This window comes from Platalea leucorodia (genome assembly GCF_965183815.1).
Source record: "Platalea leucorodia genome assembly, chromosome: 1".
NCBI classification, from domain to species: domain Eukaryota; kingdom Metazoa; phylum Chordata; class Aves; order Pelecaniformes; family Threskiornithidae; genus Platalea; species Platalea leucorodia.
Window position 1 is genome coordinate 134,987,624 of NC_138823.1, and position 27,227 is coordinate 135,014,850.

The 27,227-nt window shown below is 38.8% G+C and overlaps 1 protein-coding gene across 1 annotated transcript in view; it reads right to left on the reverse strand.

Annotated features, from left to right (window-relative positions):
• The window catches only part of HDAC9 (histone deacetylase 9), a gene marked incomplete at its 3' end in the record, with an annotated part of 290,855 nt that overhangs the window by 227,465 nt on the left and 36,163 nt on the right, over nt 1–27,227 (reverse strand). Inside the window, exons 2-5 of the mRNA XM_082329553.1 lie at nt 9,742–9,983; nt 8,637–8,787; nt 6,304–6,430; nt 4,336–4,457 (exon numbers count right to left, since the gene is read on the reverse strand). Of these exons, the coding sequence (XP_082185679.1) occupies nt 4,336–4,457; nt 6,304–6,430; nt 8,637–8,787; nt 9,742–9,983 (642 nt within the window). The remainder of the gene's footprint in view (nt 1–4,335; nt 4,458–6,303; nt 6,431–8,636; nt 8,788–9,741; nt 9,984–27,227) is intronic.

Genomic DNA, 27,227 nt, shown 5'->3' on the forward strand with positions numbered 1-27,227 from the left:
AATGCAAACAGAAACGGAATTTGGTGGCGCAAAAGGGAAAGGGAGAAAAACTTTCATACACAAAATGTTTTTCTTCTCAGTTTCAACTGCTCCAGTAAATTACTGAGTCACTAAATGCAGAAAGAATAAAGGTAAGGAAATACTCTAATTAATTTCTTTTTTAAAAAAATTACATCTGCTGAGTTCTCATTCAGGAATCTTTCGCTCTCATTACACAAGAGCTATGCTGTTATTCTACTGCCTAATCAAGTTAACTTAATATGGTTTTTACAAAGTGAACTTCATGACTGTGCAGCACAGCCTTCTTCCTCTCTTTCATCACAATATTAAACAATCCTTCATCTCCTCTTTTTTCCTGTATGAAATTACATAATTTCCCCCCTCCAAGCGAGGACCTTGTACTATTTGCTATTTAAAAAGCCCCACGCTATATTTCCATTGAGCATGCTTCCAATTTTTGGAAAGCAAGCTACAAATATCTTCTCAAATAATACTATTGTGAGTGACCTTCAAATCCCTAAGCAAAATGCAAATTGTAAGCTTACAACTCCATCAGCAAGGAAAGATTCAACTGGCATAAAACCAAAATAAATAGAAATACTGATTGACATTCCTGTTCTGCCATGATTGTGCTAAACTCAGGAAAGAAAAAACAGTTTATACTTGATATGATGACGTCCCCAGGAATTTCTTCAAACAAAAGCCAAAACATGAGGCAAAATGCAGAAATTCCTTCTATAGCAACATTTTAAAAAAGCATGCAGCTTTGGTTAGAGAGCTAACCTTTATTGGAATTTACTGGCTTTTGCTGGTTTGCATCAACACTTGCACACAGAAAATGAAATGTTACAGACTGAAGACAATGCAAATGTTATGGCCATTTGCCAGAATTTCTGCATTTATTTCGACAAGGTAAAAAAACCCAAAAAAATATTATTTGAAAAGAACTTCTACCCTATCAAACCCATGTTGTTTGCTACAGTTTTGTTAGTTTTACAGTAACCTCGTCAAGCAGATAATATTTTCCCAGATAGACAGACATAGAATTATGGAGATCAACAATCACAAGTTTCCCATATTAAATGATCAGGTCTTCAAAAGTGCACAGCTCCCATCAGAGCTCTTACAACAGTCAGTATGAATTTCAAAAGTGTTCAGTAACAGGGAGGAATTTTCAAACCTCTCTGGGTAATTTAGGCGCATTAGTCTCATTGAAAGTTAATGAGCCATGTGCTGCTCAGGCTTTTGGGTGCTTTGCAGAAAACACACGTTACGACTGGTCTCCATGGTGAAGGTCGTGGGCATTTTTAAAATTTGATCTTATGCTGTTTAGGCTAAATTCTGCTCTTAGCTACAGATGTGTAGCCTCTCCTTATGGTATATTTATCTGTCCAATGAAGCAATAGCTCCCCTTGCTCTGCTCTTTTGAAAGTCTGTCAACACAGAGCATCTGAATGCAGCTGTGCAAAGAGCTGCATATCCTGGCCTCTAGCCCCTAGGACAGTCCCAATCCTCCATGCAGCTAAGCTGTGTGAAGCCTACTGCTGACAAGTTCTGCTGCATCTTGTACAGAAAGGAATAATCCACAAGGCTAGGAGAGTTATTGAGTAACCATAGGATGCACTAAGGATGTTAACTCTGGTACCTAACTGTAAACATTGAAAGAGCAAGACTCTTAAGTCTTTCCCTAGTTATCTATGCATCCCATCATTCTAGATGATAGAAGAGTAAAAGTTGCACAGAATATTTTCCTCTTTACCAAAGTCTCTCTGAATTAATTTTTAAAAGATTTATAAGGACATGCCACTTCAGGACTAATTAAGCAAAGGTTAAATAGATTACTAAGCAAGAAAGTGGGCAAGCAAGACTCATGGTTTACAATGCCTGTGTGACACTTGGTGTTCCCTTAGCACTGAAAAACACATTAGGATGTCAGGAGAGAATCATTCAGCTTTGCTGCCCATTAAATCTGATCTGAGTAACTGATTCAATCAGAATTAACTTCCAAGAGCATTATATTAAAGTTGGAGAAGAGAAAGATACCTCTGTATTTTACATTATGACTACGGAAAACAAAATTGAGAAGCAAAACAAAGCTGTGATTAAAACCCACAACAGGTATTCCTTTCTTAAGGCTGAAAGGAATGTGAGGTCCACTTTCATATGAATTGCTGACTTCATGCAGGTTCAGCACCACAGAGGATTTACCAGGAGCCAGTGGCAATAAGCGTTCATAGCCTAAAGGAAAGGAAAAGAGGTTCACCCCTCATGGCAAAGGTCAGATTTCTGCAGGCTTATAGCCTGTCCATATACACGAGTGTTCGTAGGACATCTTTGTCTAGTAAGGTCCCATGAGGATGACACAGGCTCCACAATGTCCCCTCTGCCTGGAGGATGGCCCTATAACAACCCAGATCAGTTTAGGGTCATTTGACTTGTGTCGATCTGGTTCCTGTTGCTTTTACTCTCAACCTGATGAACAATCATTGCAACCTTTGTGGGGATGTTGCTGAAGGCTGGAATTAAACAACTCGGTATACAGAGAAACTGGACGTGTAAACAGGATATTTAACACTTGCTATTTTCACGGATGCAGAGAGCTATCAAATATACTCCCTTGCTAACATACTGTACACTTCATTTATATTTGCTTATCAGAATCACTATGTAAATGTCATAGAAACGGTTATGCTAACGATTATATTAGTATTTGTCTATTTATTCTGTAGATATCTTTTCAGAGAGCCATCATGTCCTTTGTTCAATTTTGGAACTGATGCATTGCATGCCCAAATATTTGGAATAACATATAGAAAACATCTGGACTTAATTATATTATAGTCCTCTTATGCAGACAATGGGAATTGAATTAAGGAATATTTTGAAACCCCCACAGAGATATAAAAGTATTAGCAGCTGCACGAGAACTTTACTGTTACAATGTTTGAAAATGTTTTGTTTTACAGATCAACAGTCTGACACATCATAAATATAAATCATAACATTTAAGATATATAAACACAGAAGAAAAATTAAAACTTGCATTTCAAAAACACGTAGATGAATTCACAGCATTTACAAGATGTAGAGTGTATCCTTTTGTTTAAGGAATGAAAATGTATATTCTATTGGCACAGAAAATATATGTTGTATAGTGGTATTAAGCAGAGAACCACATAAGGGCTTATTGTGACTGAATAGCCTGAACAAGATTTTATAGAACCTTGTTATATTGCCACCACATTGTACAAAGAGTAATTCAGCTAGAATAAATTAGCATTTTGCTTTTCATGCTTTCATTCCTTTGAAAATATTTGGGGATATAATATGAGCTTAGAGAGTCTGCCCCAAAGTATTAGATACAGACTGGATTTTCTTTCTGCATGTATGCTGGTTCCAAATGCCACTTCTTTTCAAGTGAGTACCAGTTTTGCAGTTAGTTTTCAGTCTCCCAGTGGCTAAATCACATTCAAAGGCTGTTAGCACACTAGGGGGTCAGACTTTCTCTCTGAATGTAACTATATCACTCAACAGCAGACTCATGCAATAAGCGATCTAATGTTTTCTTTTCTTTTTTTCCCCCCCTTCTCTTAGTGTCTCCCTGCATTCCTGGATACCGGTCACTGCACCAAGGACCTGAGGCAACAGCCACATGGACTCCACCACCATCCTTCTAGCTTTCTTTATGGTGCAGAAAAAGTCACGTCTACAGTTCACCTGCTGTCAAGACAAAAGGTGCAGTTGCTAAATCCTCTGAAACATTCCGAAATGTTCAAATGAACATTTTCTTGTACAATATTACACATTCCTACATGTAAAAAGCAAACACAAATGTGTGCGTGTGTATGCGTATGTATGCACATATGCATACACACTTTGACAACCAATGACATAAAATATAATATTAATCTACTTCCTCCTCTTTCCATGAATTCCCCTCAAAATGTCCTGAAAAACATTGTCTAAAGGCAGCATACCATCTGAAGACAGATACTGTATCTACCATGCAAAAGAGAGAGCTATTAAACCCAGAAGTAATATTCAGACAAAGAAAATAATGCCATAAAAGATCTGTGAAATGATGGTCTGTTTAAAAACTAAATTTATCAGGACTGAACTTGCACTAGCTGTTAGCATTGGGAAACACCGACTCTTGATACCATGTGGTCAGTCCAACCTCATAAAGATGAAGTCAGGATCTTTGAACTTACCCATAGTATCATCCTGAGCAGGCTTTGTGGATTATGATATATGCCTTGCTGATGGACAGCCTGGTTAAAATAAAGGGTGGGAGAATTGCTGGGTAAGGGGCTCGAATAAACTACGCTAACTCACCCGTTTTACGAAGTGGAAAATCATCCTTGGCATCCTGTGCTCCTGGTAAAGTGTATTTGTATGGTGGCGAGGCCCCACTCAGGGGTGGAGAGCTTTGATCCAGTGAGGTATGGTGGGCAGCCCTGCAGCAGACACAGAGAGGTCACAAATTAGCAGTCACTGAGGTGACCAACAGTAACTACCTACACATGTTGTCCACATGTCTCAGCTGTGTTTATGTTCTTGTTCGTCTAAGTGTGCACAAACCACAGGCTCATGTAACCAATTTCACTTTTACAGTAAGTTATGGAACTCCTTGGGATTCCCAAGAACACGCTTTTTGCACTCATTATAAAAGTCACATAGGATAAGAGTCATGTTGACCTACAGACAGGATCTGTCGCCAGTTTGGGGAATTGACCATTTTAGATTGTTGTGTTTTAATATAAACCAGCTGAGGCACAGCAAAAGCCATTTAAGTCTTGTTTATCATGTACAAATAGATGTACATTGATCCAGCCTCTTCTACCAAAATGTGGGGGATTTTCAGGGCAGGGGGGCTTGTATAAAACTAACCAGAAATATTGAGTTATTATTATCTGTTGAAAAAAAAAAATGCAACCTATTTAGTCGACAACGTAGGTAAAACCTTGCATTTAAGTTCAGTTTGTAAGTTTTGTGAGCGCACCACTCTGCAGCACAGAGCACTCACGTCAGCAGAGAAGCTCCAAGCTGAAGAGTGCTTTCTGACAACTGCTGGCTGAAAGAATCAGTGTGGGCAGATCTTTCTGAACACGAAAACTGCAAATTGCAAAGAAATTGCATCATTTGGCCCAGAGACAGGGTTTTTTTTATTATTTGGTTGATTTTTCTATTTAGAGGGGGAGAGGGGGAAAGGAGGGAAACTTTCAAACTTTGTGTTTATCTAAACATAATTTTACTTGGCCTTTTACAGAATCTTTCCCTACCTTTCCAATGTAGTGTGGTTAATCCATAACAATTCTCTGTCAAAAAGGGCACTACCATGAGAGGAAGTACTCCTTTCCCTAGTGTAGCAGAAGACATCCTCTGCAGAGCTCCTCATTCTCACTCATCTGAAGACTCAGAACTAACCTCAGATTATTAGTCCAGAAATCTTACATACTCAAGAGAATTTTACACATTATTTGGAAAAAAAAAATTAAGTACTGTGTCTCCATGAGAAACAATGCAACTATATATTAAATCATGTTACCACAACGCTCTGATTAGCTCAGAATGGAAACTCCAAGGGCAGGCCTTCAGTAATTCTTTCTAAAAAGAACAAGCACAAGATGGAAATCTAGTGTACCATATGCATTTCTGTTTGTCCTACTGAAGGTCAATTCGGGCATAACATTGAAGTCTTTCAGAAATGCAGCCAGAGTTCATTCTGTTGGATTGACTTATGTGTCCGTTGTAATAAGGAAGTTAAAAAGGAATTAATTAGTAAAAAAAAAAAAAAGTGGGGGGTAAAAACTGTAAACTCTTAAAATGTTAATAGGCCCATTATAGGACTCAACAAAATGACTTGTTTCAATGGTCTAAGCAGATTCTTATCAAGGCCAAGGCATCATAAGAATACGCAGTTTTGGATACTAAAATCCATCAAAGTAAGAAAAGTTAAACGACCACTATCCTTCTCAAAATCCTTGTGAGTTACTTATACCATTCAAGTAACTTCACTGCAAAGCAGCATATCTTCAAGAAGAAACAAGTTTTGTGATTGATTCAAAATCCAAGTAAATCAAACACAAAGTTGTTCTAACTGCAAAAATTGAAGAGACTTGGAAAAATGACAGGTATAGTTGTAAAATTTGTGATATTACACTTCCACCTTTCTGATAACTTCTTGGTTGAACTACTGTCTTGTTCTGGAGGCAGACTCTCAAAACCCCTGCTGGAGAAGCATTCTGGCAAGTTTTAACAGATACTCGATGAGGCAAGGAAACAGCTTAATACTGAACATACGTGTACCAGAGCTTGGGGTGGCGGCTCATGGAATGATTCTTCCCATTTGCTGGAGAGTCTTTTGTTGCTGATTTACTCAACAGGAACTCTTGAAGTTTCTGCTTCACTTCTGTACTGGCCACTGCCCCTAAGACACACAGAATTAAACATATCTTATCTTTACTTATAAAAATTACATTTTTAAAGAAAACAAAAACCAAAACACAAAAAAGAGCCCGTGTCTTGCTGCTGGAAGTGTTGTAAATTCTAAAAGATATGGGTGGAAATCAGTCAAAATGAGATAACATTCAAATTAAATGTTTGTCTGTAGAAGACTGAAGTTGGCCATAACCCAGAAATCCAGTGAAGTCATAAGGAATATTTCAACAGTAGATGAGGCCATTTATCCAGGGCCAGATGTATCTAAAGAATTTAAATTATTTCCTAATAATTCCCAAATACAAAGCCAAGGATAGAACTAAAAAGATAGTGACAAAAGGTCACTCTGAGTTTGCAGTAAAGAATGTTTTTTCTTTTAGTAAAGTAACAGCAATAGCACAGCAAAACTGCCCTCTGAACACCATCTTGGTTATGAGCGGACCGCTGCAGAAAGAGTCAGCAGTGAGCCTTTTTATTGAAGCCACTGAAGAGCCTGTACCTGTGATGTCTGGAAGACAGATCACAGCCTGAAACATGAGTCTTAGTTAATAATTCTACTCTTACAATACGAAACCAACAGAAAGACCAAAATGCCAGGAAGACGCAGTGCATTTTGACCTCTCTTGGTGGCTAGCTCAATACAGTACAAGAAGTAGGGCATGTCCATGTCAGGTTAAACTGCCAGCTCCTACTTGCAGCATGGGACATGCTTCTTTACTCACAGCCATAACACTCTTCGTAAAAAAAACATGAAAAAGAAAAATCTTCTTTCAGTTTTCCATAAACAGTGACAAAAAAGGGAAGAAAAAACATTTCTTTGAAAGTAGCAGCACTAAGGTATACTGACACTCTAAGTATTTGGTTACCCAACCCTGACACAGCACAGCTTGGTGGTGAGTGTGTCCCCCTGTGACCCAGTTCCCATAAAATACCTCCACTACCCCTCAGCTTCAGACCCTAACTCCCCTCCCCGCACCTTCCTTCCCTCCTCTGCTCATTAAGTAGATCAGTAGCAGCAGCGAACGCTGGGGCTGGGCCCGGGGTGGGGGTCACAAGTGCTGCTTGGCTGGCTGCTACATACTGAACAGCCACCCAGCTCACCAAACTGAGAAAGGAACCATTGAGTTCACATCACTGCTCTTCCTTTGGTGGGAGCACTAATAAAGCCCAACTGTTAATATGGTTAATATGGAGGCTGATTTTTCATACCACTTACAGGAACCTTTTGTTCCTGCAGTTTCTGCCACCCTCCCACTGCTGGGTCAACAGGCTGAGATGCTTTCATGGATTCATCGTTCACCAAAGTACTGGAAGCACCATGGACACCTTAATTTCTAAAGCCTACAATATGGTACACCTACAACTGTTGAACTGATACATTTTTCCACCCAAGAAAAAAAGGCAGGAGCATAATGTACAGCTCTTTTCTGCTTCGGTCTTTGTCAGTTAATTCTTGTGGTCATTTAGCAGGATAAGTAACAATATCTGCTCCTGGCAGCTTCATTTTTAATACCTTCACAATGTACTTCAACCTGATTTTTAAACTGACCTCACTAAGGAGAATTATTTGTATCTGTCTCCCTCTAGTGAGCACCAAATTCCAACAGTATCCTTTATATCTGTCATTTGCCTTAGAGCTATATATGAGCTAAAAATAACTTGGTTGGGCCTCATGAATCTGTATCAAGAACAAACACAAGGCAGTTTGAAAAAGTACTAGCAAAAGTATTCAGAAGTCTCAGCCAAAGATATTCTTAAATATTTCATTATATTTTCAATCTTGAAACAATGCTCAAATTAGTTAATCAGCAAGTAATTTGATTTTTTGCTGTTTTGTAGTGCTTCCTGTATTGAGAAATAAGCTCTTCAGAAAGAAGTTCTCAAATGAAGCTTTAGGCTTTCAAATTCCCTCCTTTTTTATAAAAAGAGCTAGATTCTTGAGAGGCATATACATAGGTCTGTCAAAATGTGCTTTCCTACAGTCCTCCAAGCCTGCACACAAACCAGCGATGTGTTTCTGTGGGTGCAACAGGTGGCCCTGCCTTTCTGCAGGCACAGCCTCGACTTCTCTAGTTGCATATTTCACACAGCAATAGGCTTGTTTCACGTTCCTGTTCATCGTCCGCTTTGGCTGGGAGAAGGCAAAGGGGAACAGATTCATTTCTTATTAGGATTCATGGTACATTGGCTCTTACTTTCTCGGCTTCTTTCTTTGCCTCGGAGGGGAGGAAGCTGTTGTTCCCTGCGATGCCTCTCCAGTTCCTGCTCCTGTCTCTGCTGCTCCAGTTTCTGCTCTTTTTCAAGGAGTTCTTGCTGTTGTTTAATGGCTAGGAGTTCCTGTTGTAACTTGCACAGAACAAAAAGACATGAGAAAGTGCAGTTTGCACTGTTTTCTAGGTCAGTCCTGCCTAAAACACCCCCCTTGAATAACTGAGTATCAGTGCTTGCTTTTGTGCTTACACTTCTTTTCATCTCTTAACCGGCTTTCCTCAGTCTTTTAAGCAGGATAGCGTATTACCGGCTGTCACTACAATGAACTCTAATGTCAAGTAGCTGCCTGCCACTCTGGTTTCACTTCTTTCTCTTTTGGCAAAAACGCCTGGGAACTGCACAGTGTTCTTTGCCAGTGCATCACCCAACTCTGGCTGCCGTGCTCTGCTGCATTTGTCAGCTCCATCGAGTGGAAGCTTAGCACAGTAGCATAATGGCAAGTAGATCAGAAGGAAAAAATGAAAAGAAAGGCAAGATCATAAATTCCTGGTCAAAATCCATTATAGCAATCCTACCATAGTGCATGTAATCCCATAAATCATTTTCTTTTTACATTATATGAGGCAGCTCAGAGAAGAGTGAAAACAACACTTTCAGGGTCTGCCTCCGTTTTACAAATGCAAATATTATGCACTTGCCTATCAATTTGATTTGCGGGCACAAACTCAAACAGTAGCCCAAAAAAGCAGTCTTTTAATATACTCAAAACTGCGCATACAGAAAAGACAGCCATACTGAAGTCTGGCATAAATCCAGCTTTGTAAAACAGGTAGTTTGATTTTCTGCGGATGCGGTGGCTTTATGAGCTTGATGATTGTCATAGTACTGCCTTGGTCTGCTCTGAGCAACTTGCTGGTAGGTGCTAGCAGTTTTGCTTGAAAAGGCTTTTATCACCCAAATACAGAGAAATAAGCACTCAAACACTATCTCTCAGTCACAGCGAACCTTTCAGGCATGTTCCCTTTTCATGTCTGCCTAAGCATATTCAGTTTGCAGATAAAGTGAGGGATAAATGAAAAATGTTGCTACCTTTATGTGCTCCTGGAGCTGGGCCTGGTGCTGGCGGGTCAGGTTTTCATGCTGCTTCTGAAACTCTGCAATCAGCAGTTGTTTCTGAATTTGCTGCTGCTGCTGGATCAGAAGTAGCTCCTGCTGTAGCTGCTTTTCACGCATAATTGGGTCCACCATGGGAACCATCATCCTGAGATCAGTTCGCAAGTCTAACGGTGAGATAGGCTCTAATCCCACGGGAACCTCCGACTTCACATCCACTGTGGGAAGAAAACAACAAAACGTATATATATTAAATATAACTGGAGAAGGACAATAGAGATCATTCCTACTGGGGAAAAGACCAATTTCACTCAAAGACTGCTTCAATGTACAGACCTAACAAAACACTAATGCAATCTAAGCTGTATGCAAACTTCACACATTCCTACTAGCAACTGGAGATTTTACAAATTATTTTATCTCTTTCTTTACATTCTCTGCAAAAATACTCCCAGATTAATATTCTGCTAAATAGACTAACAAGCAACCCAGTTCTAAAACCATGTCACAGCCTAATGGAGCAATATTTAGTGAGAATCTCTTAGGCACTATTACTGCTTCACAATAAACACTGAGGGCACTTCTTCAGTGTAAGATGAAGGCCTTCCAGTTCTCACTGCATTGCAAAGAGGTTTTCCATAGCTAGTGTGCAGATTTTCTGGGGATGGTGTTACACATGAACAGCTACCCAATGCCTCATAGCTACTGCATGTAAATATACCTGGCAAATACATAGGAATAACATATAAAATTACAGGAATATAATTTGACACACAAAACGAGAAGTTTTAATACAGCTTTTTGAAAAGTGACGACCATGCTTGGAGTGGATTAGACATAATACACTATATATGGCTTGTAAGAAAATGAAAACATCTTGAATTATTCCAATTCGTTACAGCAGTGGTATGTATTGTTAATTCAGCGTTAAAGTACTTAATGAAGAATCCTGTGCTTTTCTATCTCCTTATTTAAATCGAAGGGACTAAAAAGCAGCAGAAGAGAGAGATTTGATGATTTTCACTACAATCCTTGCAAAGCTCAGGTTTTCACATTAAGTGAAGAGACAGATTGTAACTTTATCTGTTTCAAAAGAACAAAAAACTAGCAAGTAACTTTTCTACAAGAGGAAAATAAATAGCAACTGAGCGTTTCTGCCAAAGCTCAGCAGTTCTGATTCCATCCACGAGAGGACAGTGGAACACAAACACATTCACTCCTGTTCCTACTGCTCCGCTATCTTAGTAGGAAAATAAGATTATTAACTGAAAACAAACATGCTGTTGGAAATGACTAGGGAACAAGATTTTAAGCACATTTTCTCCTTTTGCTCTGCTACAGCTGTATTTGTTTTCAAGGAGAAAACCAAAGTGAAACAGAAATATTCTAGCAAGCAGGAACAGTAAAATTGAAGCAGCAAAAGTTGAAACTGCAGCAAATGAAGAGAACTGAATTCTAGCTATACAATCAAATCTACTACTATGAAGTTTTATAAAAAGAAGAGACAAGGCACTAAATCTCTTCTACTGATCATATTCTTTTCTTCTCAAAATTCTGGAAACATACGATTTTCTGGGCTATTTTTTTTTAAAAAATTGTAGTAACTGTGATTATAAACCTCAGGGCATAATTTGCCTTCTTAACCTGCTATCCCAACAGAATGATTGTGTCTAAGTGCTTACTTTTGTTCTGAGACTAATCACTAAATTATAAAAAATCACCTTTAACTTACAAAAACTACTCTTGATTATAAATAATTGCCACAGACCAAGAGAAACAGACAGGCAAACCCCCAGTCTTTCATCCCATTTATTCAGCAGCAATCCACATTCCATTTGTCTAGACTAAATATAGCCGCGTTTATACAAGAAATCAATAGTGCTTGCAGAGAGCAGAGCAAAGACATGAATATTTCATCAAACTCGGAGAGAAACGGCAATCAGCAAACTGACAGCAAAGCGTGTAGGCTGACTGGCCCTCCAGATAAGTCTCCAGTGCTTGGACAATGGCTCATTGCCTGCAAGTCACAATCTTATCATCAGCGCTCTTCTATTTTTAACTTTAATTGCATTGTAGGTGACAAAGGCTTATCATGTTTAAAGTGGAGAGATGGATTTTCTTACATCTTCTGTGACAGGATAATAAGCCTTACTAGGAGCAATAATAGTAACCGGAGCTCGGCAAACCCTGCAGGGTCTGGTTCGCAATAGTGTTTGCAAACTGAACCCTGCAGGGTTTGGTTCACAATAGTGTTTGCAAACTGAACCCTCCAGTTTATTTTGCAGATACTGGCTACAAATCAACCCCTACAGGTCTGCACGGCGATTCAGGCTGATGATCCTTCCTATCTCTGATGAGAATCCCACTTCTTCATTTTCAGAGCAGTTCTCGCGAGGGGAGGCCTCCAGATTTTTCTAACAATGGAAATTTCCTTCCACTATGAGTAAAATGTACAACTGAAATCAGGCTCAGTTTGATAAGATACACATTTTCAAGAATTTTCACGCACACAGTAAATCTAGCGCTGGAATATCTACTTCATCAAGTTCAACTTCACCTCATTCCTTAATGTGGGGGAAAATAAAGATTAAGGTAATTCTAGAGACTTGCATCCACAGAAATCAATGCATAATCTTTCATGCCATTTAAATGTCAATGTTTACTGACAAATAAAGGCAAGCATTTATTTCCTGGCATAAATACTGCTAACAGTAAGGTTACTGCCAATACTACTACTAACTGCTGGCATAGCGAATACTAACTTTTGGGGGTAATTACTGTCTTAAAACTGTAATAGGTACTAGTTAACTGGAAATAGTCAACCTCATCAACAAAATTATTCTAAACAAGTAACTATGAAATCACCAATCAAACGGGATGGCTTGCTACTGTCTGTTAGGTGGTCCTAATGCCACAGGCCATTTCCATTCTCTGTACTTGTTACCAGCTGACAAGAAAGAGACAAAGCAGCCCCGCGGAGCTACATCAGTGTGAAAAATGTGTAATGGAGCAGAGAATCAGAATCAGCGTCTTTAAAAGCTTTGACTTTTAGCTGCAGCATCTTCCCCCTGCCACCCCAATGCAATTTTAAGTCTCAAAAGAGCAAAGGTGATGCAGGATGTTTATTCTCATCGGGGCTTCTTATGTTTTTTCACCCCCTCTACAGAAGGATAGATGTATTTTTCAGGTAGAAAAGGAATGTCCTAATCTAATAAGTGCCCTCAACTTCCAAACATCACGAGAAGCAGCGGGATGCAGGACTTCAACAACAGGATTCATCAAGATATTAGCCAAAGAAGGAAAAGGATGGATAATGAAAGAAAATATTAATCAGTGCTTGATAAAGGCTAACTTCACTTTAAGGAGCCTTGTTTTGCAGGATTTCCAGTATCACCCATGGAGCAATGTTGTAGCAGGCACGATTCAGAGCGGGACCCTGCCCGCACTCTCTCCACTGTGCTCTGGAGCAGATCCTTCCCAACAGCCCTGACGACTACAGAGCAAGCCTGGGATTCCTCTCTAAGGTTAAATAAAGACAAACTTTCTGAGCTCATCTCAGCTGCGGTGAATACAACTGTAGGCTGTGGAATACTAACTAAAAACGTTACTGAAAGCTCAGTGATTCCAGGAAGTATGTCAAAATTTGAGTAGAAAAACACTTAATTTTCAGCTACAACACACTGCAGAAGGTATATACATTTATTTTTCCCATAAATACTTGAATGCCTTATCTTGAAACATAACAACAAAAATGGTCTCAGAAGAGCGTCCGTATCAATGATATTCCATAGATGGAACATAGAACTTCCTGCGGCGCTTTTGACACTCTGTGGAAAGAAAATAAGATACTTGCAAAACGGCATGCTTGTTGAGTAGCTTTAGATGCTTGGAGCACATGTAAAAGGAGGTAAAAGAGCTTGTTTTAACCCTGAGGCTTTGCTTTTTGAAGCTATTCCTTAAAATGGGAATCACTGAAAAACTGTAAGTCTCTCACTAAGAGATGGCATTTCAAGCTTTGTTTCTCCTGACTAGTTTCAATTTCTGGTGTACTAGAATACACAAATCTTCCGAATCACAAGTGCTAAAGGAAAATATCAGAAAATAAAACAGCCCACTTTCTTACCATCATCTCCCAAGAGGGCAAATCTTCCTTTTTTGTTGGCAGTTACCTTTCTTGGCAGACATTTATGCCATCTTTAAAAACAGGAACTTAAACAAGGGTCGCTGTAATCAGCTGAACAGTCTCCATTCTTTATTTGAGACACAATGAAGAGGAATTCTAGCATACTTGCTTAACAGGTCATCTCATCTAGTACATTTATGATTCTTACATTAGAGGAACCGTGTGAATTTGCTGGGACCGCAGGGATTCAAGCTAACCCTTTCCCAAAGGAATTTCTCGGTCACGCTGTTGGGCTGGGGCAGTAAGGAAGGCTGGAGAGAGGAATGGGGCATGAAGCCAGTGAGGCTCTTTCTCCTGCTTTGGTCATCCAAGGCAGCCTTTTACTGGAGAAGCAGTTAAGGTTTATGAAGCAAGCAAGGAGGGCTACAAAAGTTGGAATGCTAAATTAAAATTACACGTGACAAGACACAGACGACAAGCTCCTCCAACTAGGAATTTCAGTATTAGGCAATAAAAGCATATTCCTGAAAACACACCAAAACAAGTAAAATCTGGAAGAATCATTCTGCCAAGAAACGGCCACACCTTACCCCAGCCATCAACTCTGTGAAGTATTACAAAGAAAAGAGAGAATGGGAGAGCTGTTTATACTAGCAGTACTCTTTTGAACTCTGCTCTACAAAACAGAGTCCATCTAAAGTTATTATTAACTTGTACAATACTTTTCATAGGTTTTATATGCTTTTTTATAAAATGAAAACAAACCAGAACAGTTTTGCACATTTTAGAGGAAAAGAAACTGCTTCCATTTGGCCTATTCATTCAAAGAAAGTGAAAACCCCTCCTTTTTGCAGGATTAGCCATCAGGCAATCATGACATTATCAGACCACTGAGGAATTTACAGAAGAGAGCTCTACATGGTGGAAAGAGTGGAAGGTCTCCCCCCACCCCAATAAAGATGATACTTTAAATTTACTCTCCAGTTTAAACCTAGAATTCTCCAGATTTATGTGCCACCTCATTCAGGACTTGAAAAGCACTGATACCTGAAAAGCCATAACGGTGTCTTTGAACATACCAAAGGGGAAAAGACTGAAAAAATGAAATACTGTAGGAGGCTGAAAGTTGCAGGAATAAGGAACAGAGGGTAAGAGGGAAACTTTGGCAGGCAGGTGAGAGACGAAGCAACTGGCAGGAGATGGGGCAGGCAATAAGACACGAGCAGCTGACCAGAGATGGAGTGCAGGGAAAGGAGTTAAAATTTCTGAGCTTTCTGTGCTGAGAAGCAGTATTACAGGAACATTGCTCACTCTGTAATCTAAGAGCAGCCCTGGCACACTGATAAGGCAGCAGTGCTTGGCATCACCGCTAGTATAAATAAAGAGCTAATAGAAGAGCAATGTGTCTGTTGTGAGGATGCTGGGAAATTGAGTAACGTGGTTTTGAACAGCCATGACTAAAGAGGATGGACTTTCGCATGAAAACTACTACAGCAATTGTTCAATGTTCAAATTTGCAGAAAAATGTCCTAATCTGGAGCCCGTTCCCCAGAGGAGAGGCAGCTTGTGGCTTTCTGGGGGAAGCTGTGCCATGGCAAGACCTGCATGGCACACTGCAGGAGCTAGGAGATGAAATTTTAAGAATAACTAGTGACATCAGAAGTACAAGTCAGATGATCAATAAACTGTGAAAGGTTAGGTTACCTCCCATGGGATGCTTTTATCACCCCAGCTATGGTGGCTAAAATCTTGTACCTCAATTCTCAGCTGCTATAATCTGTCATTCCTCTGTTAACTTCAATATAGGCAAAACTTCTTTATGCCACCTGAGAAGCTTGACGCAAAATCTCTCTCACGAGTATAGGGGTGAAAGAAGATGGCCTTGAGAGCATCTCATTTTAATATGGGGACAAAAGCATCCAGATTTAGGATGACACTTATAAAACTTTTTTCCAATATTTAAAATCAAAAGAAAATTTTCTCCACTCTCACAGTTATGCTAAAGGATGTATCCAAGCTGAAACAAGCGTCACTTAGATTTCACTGACTGTTATTAAGTATTTTGATTAATTATATTCCCTCAGTCGCAGTCTGGATTTTGGTTGTCACAGGCAAGGAAAGCAGAAAGAAGAGAGCAAATGCAAATGGAAGATTTTTTCCAAAAGCAACACAATGACTTTTCATGGCAGTTAAGTACTCGACTGCAATTTGTACTTTTAAAACTTCCTCTCTTGGAAAGGAAAAGCACAAGAAATTAAGACACATTTCACAGCAGAAAAAATACTTTCCAGTTATTTTCTTGGATTATCCTTCAGAAGTCAGTCATTATTTTAAACAGTACTATCACTGAATTAGAAGTATAAATGAACTGTCAAACCTGATGAGGCGCTCAAATGAGTTTATGGTATTAAGGAGAAGTGTAATAAATTAGACTAGAAATGTATTCCCCTTTGTTCTACAAAAGGGATCTTATCATGATTATACCTTTTTCCTATTTCTTTTGAGTGTTTGCATACATGTCATAATGAGAAGTAAAATAAATGCAAACAGCGATCTGGGCTTTGATTTACCATTCTCTTATTTCCCCAGGGCCTGGAAAGGAAGCTCAAACAACCACAAACTTCTAAAATATCAGTGAGAGGCCTTGAAATACCAACACTGAAGTTACAGCTAGCTGGCTTTTGTAAAAAATCAAAGGCTTTATTATATTGATTTACTAAAATCAGATTCCTTCTCTGCAAATAGGCTTTTGAGTCAAACAGTTGTAACAAACACAAACATAAATGCCATCTAATTTGTTACAGCCAAGAAGTTTTTAAATGTTATAGTGTTCACTGTTTCTTCTCTACTGAATACACAAGCAAAAGTTCCACTTATGAGCCTTCCAGAGTTCATGCAAATATCAGGCCAGCCACTTCTATTGGAGGAATAAAGGCGTATGCGCCAGTAAATCACATCAGAATGTGAAACACTTTTAAACTCAAACCTGGGATGATCTGTTATAGAGAAAGCCAAGCTGAGCTATATTTGGGTTTCTGAATTACTTTATTTATATTTCAGCTAGGACAACTCTTACACAAGTATTCTCTACACCCATCAGCACACAGGCACATTTTCACTTTCCAGAAAATGGCCTTTTGATACAAGGAATTTTAATATCCTAAATTCTAGATACTGCTGCTGCAGGCAAGATAAAAACAGGACAAAGATAAATGTACATATAGTTAAAAATGTAGAATTTCTATGTAGCTTTCTTCTCAGTTCCGAAGTCTATGACATACTGGTGATACTATTAAATAATGACAATATATCAGTGTTAATTATGTTGTTGATACATGGTATCAGGTTAGCCTATTTGACCATAATGGGCCCACCCCATGGCATACATGCACGAGAAATGACAGGGAAGAATGTAAAATAGCATTCTTTTGGCTATGTATCTTCTGTGCACGGATCAGTACCACTGTCAGCCATGGCATACTGAAGATGCTAAATAAGATTTGACTAGGCGGCAGCACCACTTGGCAGTGGCAGAACTAAGTAGGTACAATGTCTCCAAATCAGTAGGTGCCAGCTTAATCACTATCTGCTCATGATTTCATTAAAGACTTACAATTAATTAACTAAAATGAAGGCATGTGTGATATAAATCTGTGGGTGTGCACTTGCATACATACATAATTCTTGCATCATATCCTGAAATGCTCAGAAAAAGCAAAGAGCAGACATGATACAACGGATTCCTCTCACCTCCCTTTTTAAAACAGGTATAATGCTAGATGCTACATACACATGAGAAAGGCAGTATGCTTTTAATTGTGTCAGCATTACTATACATTAAAAGGCAGTGTACAAAGTCCCCCAGGTTGCTAAGGATGATGGAAAGGGCACTGTGAGGGGTTCTAGAGACCTGCTACAGTCTTTGCCTCACCCTTCATCCGGAGACAATGTGAGACTGCTGCAAGTGGTACCGAATACATCCAGAACATATGATTTCCACTTATTTTTCTTTCACCTCTTCTCCACCTGTGAATGCTGCAGGCACATTGTGGCCATGTCAAATTTACACCTGCTGAGTAATTCCCAACAGTGGGGATACCACTATTCTAATCCCAAGTGGATGACACAGAGAAAGAGGAGAGGGGAAAAAGCTCTTCCTTGAAGTGAGGATATCAAAGGCAAACAGCTACCATTTGGGCATGCCAGCCGGTATATCCTCAAGTACCATCGGACAGCGTGCTCCAGGCAAATTAGACAGTGGGTGGAGGTTTGCTGAACAAGTATCCCCAAATAGCTTTGCTCTTTCAGGGGTGTGAAAGCCAATGCTCCAAATGAAACCCTTGGAAGGCAAGATACAGTGCAAATCTTTCAAGGAACTGTTGACAACTTTGTATGTTAGGGAAAAAGATGAATGAACCCAAAAATGCGTTGCAAAGAGTATTTTCCAGTTCCTAGGGGGTTTTTTATTATTATTTTTGTAGCTGTATGTGCTTCCCAAGATGCTACAATATTTAGGGTTTTCTTTTTTCTCCTTTTTTACAGCATAGCAAAAACTATCATGTGCAACTTACTAAGCTCACAACCTCTCTATTATATCCAGGAAATCAGGAAAGACCTTCTGTTATTCCAGTGTTTTTAATATTTATGGAACATCCCAATCTTTAACAAGGACGGGGCTAAAAATGGTTTTGATCCCAAGCACAGAAAAATGGAGGACCAAACTGAAATCTTCCAGGGAGGAAGAGAAAAATCCAACAGAAAGATAATAATACCTTTTAAAGAATCTTTCTAATGGGAGATTAAATGAGATGTCAGCCAGAGACTGGCAACACAATACTACTTACTATGCTAGCTCAGAAATAAAACTCTTAAGTATTCCATGCAAAATTAACAATTGCAGATGTTTATTAGTAAAGAGGTATTTGTTTGTATTATATATATTTTTCCTATTCTGCTCCCCTTTGTACCACGTTGCCTTGGACTGCAGCATAGTCAGGGGAGTCTGTCTTCCTCTGCTCACATAAAACACCTAGTATATTTGCATAGTGACTGAAATAAAATGCATAAATAATACTAGATCACTGGCTTGCCATTTTTCAGAAGGTCACCTGTTGGATTACTGATACCTAGCAGCAGAAGAGATTACAGCATACATAAAGAAAGGACTATGGGTAAGGCAGGGAATATGAAAGGGAAAGATATGGTCCCAATGGCAATGCAAGGCAAAGGAAAGAAGGTAGAGTTTATTAGACTGCAGACTTGAATTAGGAGTGGCAGAAGATGAAAAGGGACAAACAATGGCAATACAGCTGATGGGGATATTATGCAGCAGTCAGACCCCAAAGTTGGATGGATAACAACGTCAATCAGCAGAGAAGATGGGCTGCTCTAAAGAAAGTAAGGGGGAGTTTCTGCAGAAGATCCCTCTCGGCTTGATGAAAGGGTTGTGAAGGTTTTAAAGGTTTAATCTATTTTCTGCTGCAGACAGAGTATGTCTTTCAGGGAACAACCTTGACTACCATGCAGATGGCCTCATTTCCATTACTAAGACATTACATAAGGCAGGCACTCCAGTAAAAGAGATTACATAAAATATACAAAAAGCATTATGCCAATCTTCCAGGGTGCTTACTTATATTTTTGTCTCATTAATGTGAAGACAGTTGTGGTTTTATAGCATACAGATCCAAACCATAACCATTTGCAGTAAGTAATCACAAAAAGTCTCTCTCTCATACTCTGCCATTTGGGATTTGGGGGAATTACTTGAAAAAAGGAGACAGACATCTCAGGCTCACAGCTATAATCTAAACAATGCAGAATTCTTCCATTTTATAACAAAAGGGTTTCCTGGCAAAGACAAACCTTTCGATGTTTACTTCTAAATTCAAATAATGTTCTTGAGCTGAAAAAAATCCCGAACTAGGTATATAACATCTCATTCATGTCTGTGACACACTTAACATCATCACTATTAACACTACTTATCTAAATTCCTTGTTTCCTATTTGTCCTCCTTTCACCACAGTAAATTATTTCAACCTTACTGTGTCCGTATCTTTGTTGATTTTATTTTGACTATCTACTTTGAATCCTTGGAAACACGTGCTGTAAATATCTGCCCTAAATTCAAAAGATTGCAGATAGCAAAAGCAACTTACCACTAACATTGTACTCTGTATGACAGAAAGAAAAGTTATTGCTATTTTTTTTGTAACGATGTAACACTAAACATAGAAAATATTATTCATGATTTGTGCTCTCCAGACTAAAGAGATCTCTGAAAGGCTCCCTTCGGAATGCAGAGACATGATTTCAACCACCAGAGGGAGGCAATCTGGTTTTTCAGGTCAACTGAAAAATTAGAATGAACAGAAAAAGCACTGAGAGGGGAAGAAATTGCTAACAATTACCATAGTTTATGTCCAGATATATGTGGGTACCAAACATAATGAAAACAAAGCTTAATTGGGATTCTGTTCATTGAAATAAGAAAATCACCTTTTTTGCTTTAAGTGTTCATTAACAAAATTCTTGTTAGTATACTTTTCCTGTATGACTTCAGATTAATAAAATTTTAAGGAATCTAATAACTGACATTATCAGCACGATATTAATATTTCTATCCAACTTACTACTCTTTCTTTGTTTGAGTTCAAGTCACTACCATACTCATAAGTCTGTTTAAGACATATGCTGGCTCAAGTCAAAACTGTAAATAAAGCAGGCCTTCTTCAGTTTATTTATGACTTAGTCACCTTAATCAGAAAGTAGAGTTAGGGACTTATGATGGTGAGTACAGGAAAGAAACTGACTTTTCTACTCGCTCTGCCAAACATTTTTCTTCGTAATTTTTTGAGCATTGTAAAAGCAAACTATAGGAATTATTAAGATGATGGCAACTTTCTCAGTACATTAGCTGGAGATATTTTCCATGATTATTATTCTACATAAATATTGAAAAATGGTTCTGCATTCTGTAATATTCTAGAAACTAATGCAATAAAATACTTCTAAGAAATTCATCTGTTATGTCAAAAGAAACAACAGCCATAGAAAAATTCTACACAATTCTGATGCCACTTAGCAAGCGCAGTTCAGAAAAATGGAAATCCGAGAGTTATTACCCATTTTTGTTTTTCCGCATTTCAGTAGGTCCATTTCTTACTAGTGGGTTGGTTGTTTCTCAACTCATCTGACACGCAGAAAGCCAGTCAAGCCAGCAGGCATTTCTTCAGTCTCAAATGAGGGATTCTTTCTCAAGCAAGTTTTTCCAGAAGTTCGCTTTCCTATTAAGAAGTCTACAAAAATCAGTGGGAACTCTTCTCAAATGTCAAACTCAAGTTCTAGAAATCTGCAGATCAGGTCTGGAACATGCACAGTAGACTGACTGCCTGAATGGAGTCAAGCACTCAAAATTACTCTTCAAGAAACTCTTTGGGTCCTTTGAGAATCTCAGCCTAATCATTTAAATAAATCCTAGTCATACTGAAACCCCCACCCCCCACTTAACACATTAATCATTCAGAGCAGAAGTTCCCTCTCATCAGACCTAAGATGAACAAATCTTAGCACATTTAGTCCTGTTGACCGAGCTTTTGAACCTGACTGGAAATGTCATTACAAACTAAAATTCTGCAATACAAGAGGTAACATGAAAGTAAGTGCTCAGTTTCTGCACTTTAAGAAGAACTTTTTGTGGTCAATGCGATAGCATTAACAATATGTTATGGAATTATTGCACCAGGCATTGCATATTAAGGACTGGGAGAAGGCAGCAGCTCAACTAATTTAAGGTTTGCCACGGAAAGGCAGTAATACTGATTTTAAGGTGAAGCACTGAGAGAGCTTGGTACCATACAGAAGTCATTAACACACTCACTTTAACAAGAAACAATCTGGAATCTAGCCTGAAGCCTCTTCATCAATGCACTGCAGAAGGGTGGATGCTGAGATTTTCAACAGAGCATCTTAGTTGCAGCAGCATCATCCCTTACTAGGTTCCTCTGTTCAATATAATTTGTTTTCTTTCTCAGAAATTTACAAATTCTTCCTGACTGCAGTAATCTGCCTAATTTTGAGTTTTCCTCTTACTCATTCAAAAGCTACCACGAAGTGATTTTCAATGGTTTTAGTTTATTGAAAATATTATAATGAAGCATATTAGAAAAATTAAGAACAAAATGCAAATAATTTCTGGTGTGTCCAAAAAGTACAGCTTCACTTTCTGTGGCTTTATGCCATGCACATTTATATTTCTTAGAGTTATGCTGCTAAGAAACAGGAATTTATTTTGGTTAATGAGGTTATTTACGCTAATTTCTAGATATGCTTGTGTTTGGTTGTCTTACCTTAATTAAGATCTGACAGTGAATACCTGAACTGAAATTTCTACACTGTTATGGATTTCCCTGTAGCCAACCTTGGCCCAGCACTCTCTCTGCTGACTGTTAGGTTTAATTAATTAAATGAACGCTGAGACCATGGTAGTATATCCATAAAGCACGTTTCATGCAATGTCTTAGGAACTGAAGGGGGTGAATATACTGCATGAAGCTGACTTCCCCCTACTCACCAACATAAAACACCATTTCCTAGAACTCCTGCAAAATCTACACAACCACTAGGTACTCATCATTGTGGACAGAAGCACTCTGCAGAAAGTACTGGAATAACAGGGTCTGGACATAGAATAAATATGGAGAGAATGACCAAGAGTCAGTCCACCTGAAGGAAAGGAGGTCTGGAAATACAGACAATGGAGATGTCATTGATTTCACTCATTCCAATTATGTGAGTACTACTCTGTCAATTGAGAGTTAGGAACTTGATGAAATACCACAAAGCAAAGCTGATACCCAATACCTTTCACTTTCTCCACAACTCAGAGGCCCAAAGCGACAAACTGAGTAGCTCTTGGTTCAGAAAGAGCTCGCTTATGCACTCATAAAATTCCATTTAATTTCCAATCACACCTACATCTGCCAGAGAAAAAAAGAAAAATGAAATTGATAATCAACACACATGCCAAAGGGCTTCTCAAGGATTTACCTTAAATGCCTTTTGAATACAGGTAAAATGAATGGCTCACCTTACATGCCAGAGATGATAAAAAACTAGCATATGATCTTTCTTAAAAAATGGGAAATGACCAAATGTCACTCTCCACTATCCCCTTAATTCATCCATTTCCAGAACTTGCACCATCTTTTATATATCTTGCTTCACCTCATCTTAGAGGACATTCTGATAAAGAGACTAGTTGCAGACTGGGATGAAGTTGATGAGATCTCACCACTAATTACAAGGAGGCTGACTTCAGACAGTACCATGCTATATTTATCACCCACTTGTAAAAAGGTATGGAAATCAAATGCCATAAAGCTGCATGACTTGGGGTCACAAGGCTGAACAACTGTAGATCCTGTACTCCTTGGAACAAGGAGACTAAGGATTCTTTGTTAGTCAACAAAGACATATATACAGCCGTATGCCATATATGATACAATTTTGTACAAATACATTTATACTGATAGCATATTATTGTGGCATAAGGTGAAGATCTCACCAGTGCTACTGGGGGGGATCACCCTTTCTGTTGACAGGGGCAAACTATTACAGTGAACAGTTAACAAGAAAATCATTAGGGATCATTTGAAATCCTTTTTTTGGAACCACCTGACATCATTTTTGTTGCCACTCACTTGAAATCTGGCTTACTGAAAAATGTAATTTTTGACTGGAAATGATGTTCGATAAGAGGATATTCAGCTTTTGATTCCTGTATGCCAGCCAAATGACACAACATATATATCCAGATACACAGTTTAATACCACAATAAATGAAATACCAAAAAAAAATCAATAAACTTTGTCCCTTCTGCCATTCAAACCCTCAATAAAACCCATTGAAACAGCACCTTATGACTTTCATCCAATGACGGCCTTTCACAACCATCTGAAGACACACACAAAATCTTGCCAATCACTCAGAAATCTGGCTAAAGGCCCCAAACTTCCAGTGAAAATCCTGCGGCTTAATACACAGTTATCTGCTACAGTCCCAATGTCCTAAGAAAGCACCTGTGTGTGAACTATACGAAAGATCTTCAGAATTTGGTTGGTTCCTGAAAAATGGCTTCCCACATGGAAATACTCCAGAGCACGGCAGGTAGAGAAACTAGTGCTCACTTCAAGTATTCCTGAGGTTTCAAAGTGACATTAACGCTCTTCTGATCTATCTTCTGCCTTTCCAGTATGGATCTGCTGATCATCTTTCCCTCAAACGAAAGAGGGAGACTAGATGGAAAATTACCCACTAAACCTTCCTAAATAAAGCCCTCTGCTAAGACCTTACAGGGCATGCTTTCCCCGTGTGTGTTCAGTTCCACATTTTTCTGAGTTCAAAACACTGCTACAGCAATGAGATTACCCTGATAATGCCAGGCAGGCTCACAGGACACAGGCTTCAACGCAGTGCCCACCCAGGCTTAAACCTCTGCCGGCTTTTCCCATTTCGATATCAAGCTGGTGGATACACTCAAATAGTTACCTTCTGCAACCTCCTCTCTGCAGAAACTGCCATCACAAATTTCCCCATTGCCATTACTACAAAGAGAGAGAAAAAGTAACTCACTTGCAAAGCAAAAGCCATTCTGACCTGAGAAGTATGTCTTTTTCTGAAATAAACGTTACTCGGTTCTAAGAATTCGCACAACTCATTTCCTTTGCTCTTCCTTGACAATGTCTATTTAGAAGAGATCTATTTATTCCTCAGCACATTTCACAGTTCCTGTTTCTAAATGAGAATCATATTAACAAAGGGTAGAAAGACACAAACATGTCTCAAGAAAGCAAGACTGATTTCTATAATGTATGTACAGCGTTGTTTTGGGGACACACACACACACACACACCCCCCACCAAAACCTTCAAAGACAGGCATCAGTTAGCCTTTCAAGACCTACTGATCCTACCATGAACTTGGCAAAAAGGAGAGAAGCAAGTAAAAGGGTGTTTAAGATAAAATGACTAATTGAAGATAATTTTATTACACTATAAACAGTTTCCAATTTACCATTGATAAATAAATGTTGAATCTGACCTTCTTCCAAGAAACAGATCTGCAACTATTTCATGATAAATGATTGTCCATTCACCTATTATTGTCACATTGGACTACAAGCACTTCTTCCTTCCTGTAATACAGTGGACTCCATGTTAAGTAATTTCAAGATGATATATTGTACTTTCCAAAAAAAAAAAAAAAGGAAAAAGGAAAAAAAAAAGGGAGACTGAAGGGAATCCACTTCCCACAAACTCACTCCATGCATATTTGTTACTCTTGTCTCATTATTTTTCTGCTCAAACTAAACCACCTATGTCCTATTTCATACTGCAATACTTTCAGCAAAAAAAAAAGTTCAAACACATACAAACCTTCTGAAAGAATACAGAGGACCACAGCACAGACAGTAGAAAGAGCAAAGGAACTGTGACAAAAAAAAAGAACCCAAACACAACCATATTTAAGGAGACTATGTAGTAAAATTCAGATTTTTTTGTGTCTTTTGAACAGATACTGTGAATTTTGCTTTCTTCTTACGGTCTTTATAAGCTCTTCACCATCACCTCCAGGTACTACTCTTGGCTATGTAACCTTCGCTGGCACCTCCCACTGTGAAACTTTACCGGTAGGGTCACTGAACCAGTGGTATATGTTGGCATGGGCACGCAGAGCTGTTTTCATCCCTTCCCTGTGGTTTCCTTTTCCACAGTAGGCTACCCAATATTCCAAGGCACAGTCTGAACCAGTATAAACTTCCTGCTAAATGACTGCGGTTCCAGTCCTCAGCCCAACCTTGGGCACCGGGGACTGACCACAGTCTCTTGGGTACAGAAGTATCAACATGCTACTGGAATTGCTGAGTAAAATGATTAATGCATCGTAATACCTGTATTTTTTGCTAGCAGAGTATGTTCTTAATCATTTTCTTAGGCTTTTTGGAATCTGTAGCTTGCACTGCCATAAAAGAATAGAATGAAAACACAAACCCATGAAGGTTTCTTCTCAAAATACTTTTTTGGCCACAACATAAACTCCACCACGTCTCTCTATGCCATTAAAACAAGTAATCTACTTGAAAGTAATATCATTTGAAAAGTATCCTTAAAAGTGAAATAACTGAAATTTTGTTACATTTATATTTTATAAATATACATATAATTTATAGTCATGTTAATTTTAATACTTTTTATTTTACTATTAAAACATGCCACAAACACACACAATTCAGTCGAAAGCTGCAGAAGCATTGGGGTCTGCTGTTGTAAAACAATCAAGCTAAAAAGGAAGAGCAACTAAGAAACAGGCAACATCAACTTTATTTGAAGTTTACATTTGAACTTTATATATATATATATAAAGAGAGCTGAATTAAGAAAAGGACACTGTAAGGCCACACCAAGAGCTGCAAAACAAAGAATCGTTTGATCATACTAGAATAGAATATCTCTTATATAATGTTGCAGTTAATGGTTAGTATGGAAAGCTAAAGAAAAATGGCTCAAGTATAATCATTATTCCTAAATCTGAGAAGAGCTTAAAATTACACCTCGGGGAGCTAAGCTGCTTCACGCTGCGCGTAAGCTGCACATCTCCTCTCCCAGCAGCTCTCGCCAGCCCTCCCGAGCAGGGTGCAGACCATAACAGATCGGCTGTCACAGTCCTCTCCCCAGAGAAAAGGAGGAGCTCCCCGCTCCTCTTTTATGAAAGGAGGTGAGACACTGGCTGAAGTCACTCTGAGTATGTGTGGTGTGAATCTTAATGACAGTCACATGAGATATGCCCAGCGGTAGCCCCGATTGCCTTCATAAACCAGTATGTGTTATCAGAGTCCATAAGAAATGAGTGTAAGCGCTGTGTAACAAGCAGGAGCTGTGTAAGGAGCGAGCACAAGGAATTATTTCTTCAGAGATGAATATGAATCCTACATCCCACACTTAGCTAGTAGAACATAATCCTGTATTTAATACAATTAAGCCAATTAACACCATATGAACGCTATTGTAAAACTTGTCAAGTTAGGTAGCCTTGTGCCTTGGGAACAGCCTTCATTCAGCAATGATAAAACCACTCTTACATTAGGCAGAACTCTTACAGCACAGGAGCACCACTTGAGATCAAAAAATAGCCCATGATAACTGATGTTGACAACTCCCAGTAGCAACCTCCCAGCCACTTCAGTGACCGTTCTTGCAGCCTGTGAAAGACAGAGCCACCAATGTGAAGCTAATAGTCTTTAGCTAGTTTCAATCTAAGTAAAGAAAACCATCTGGC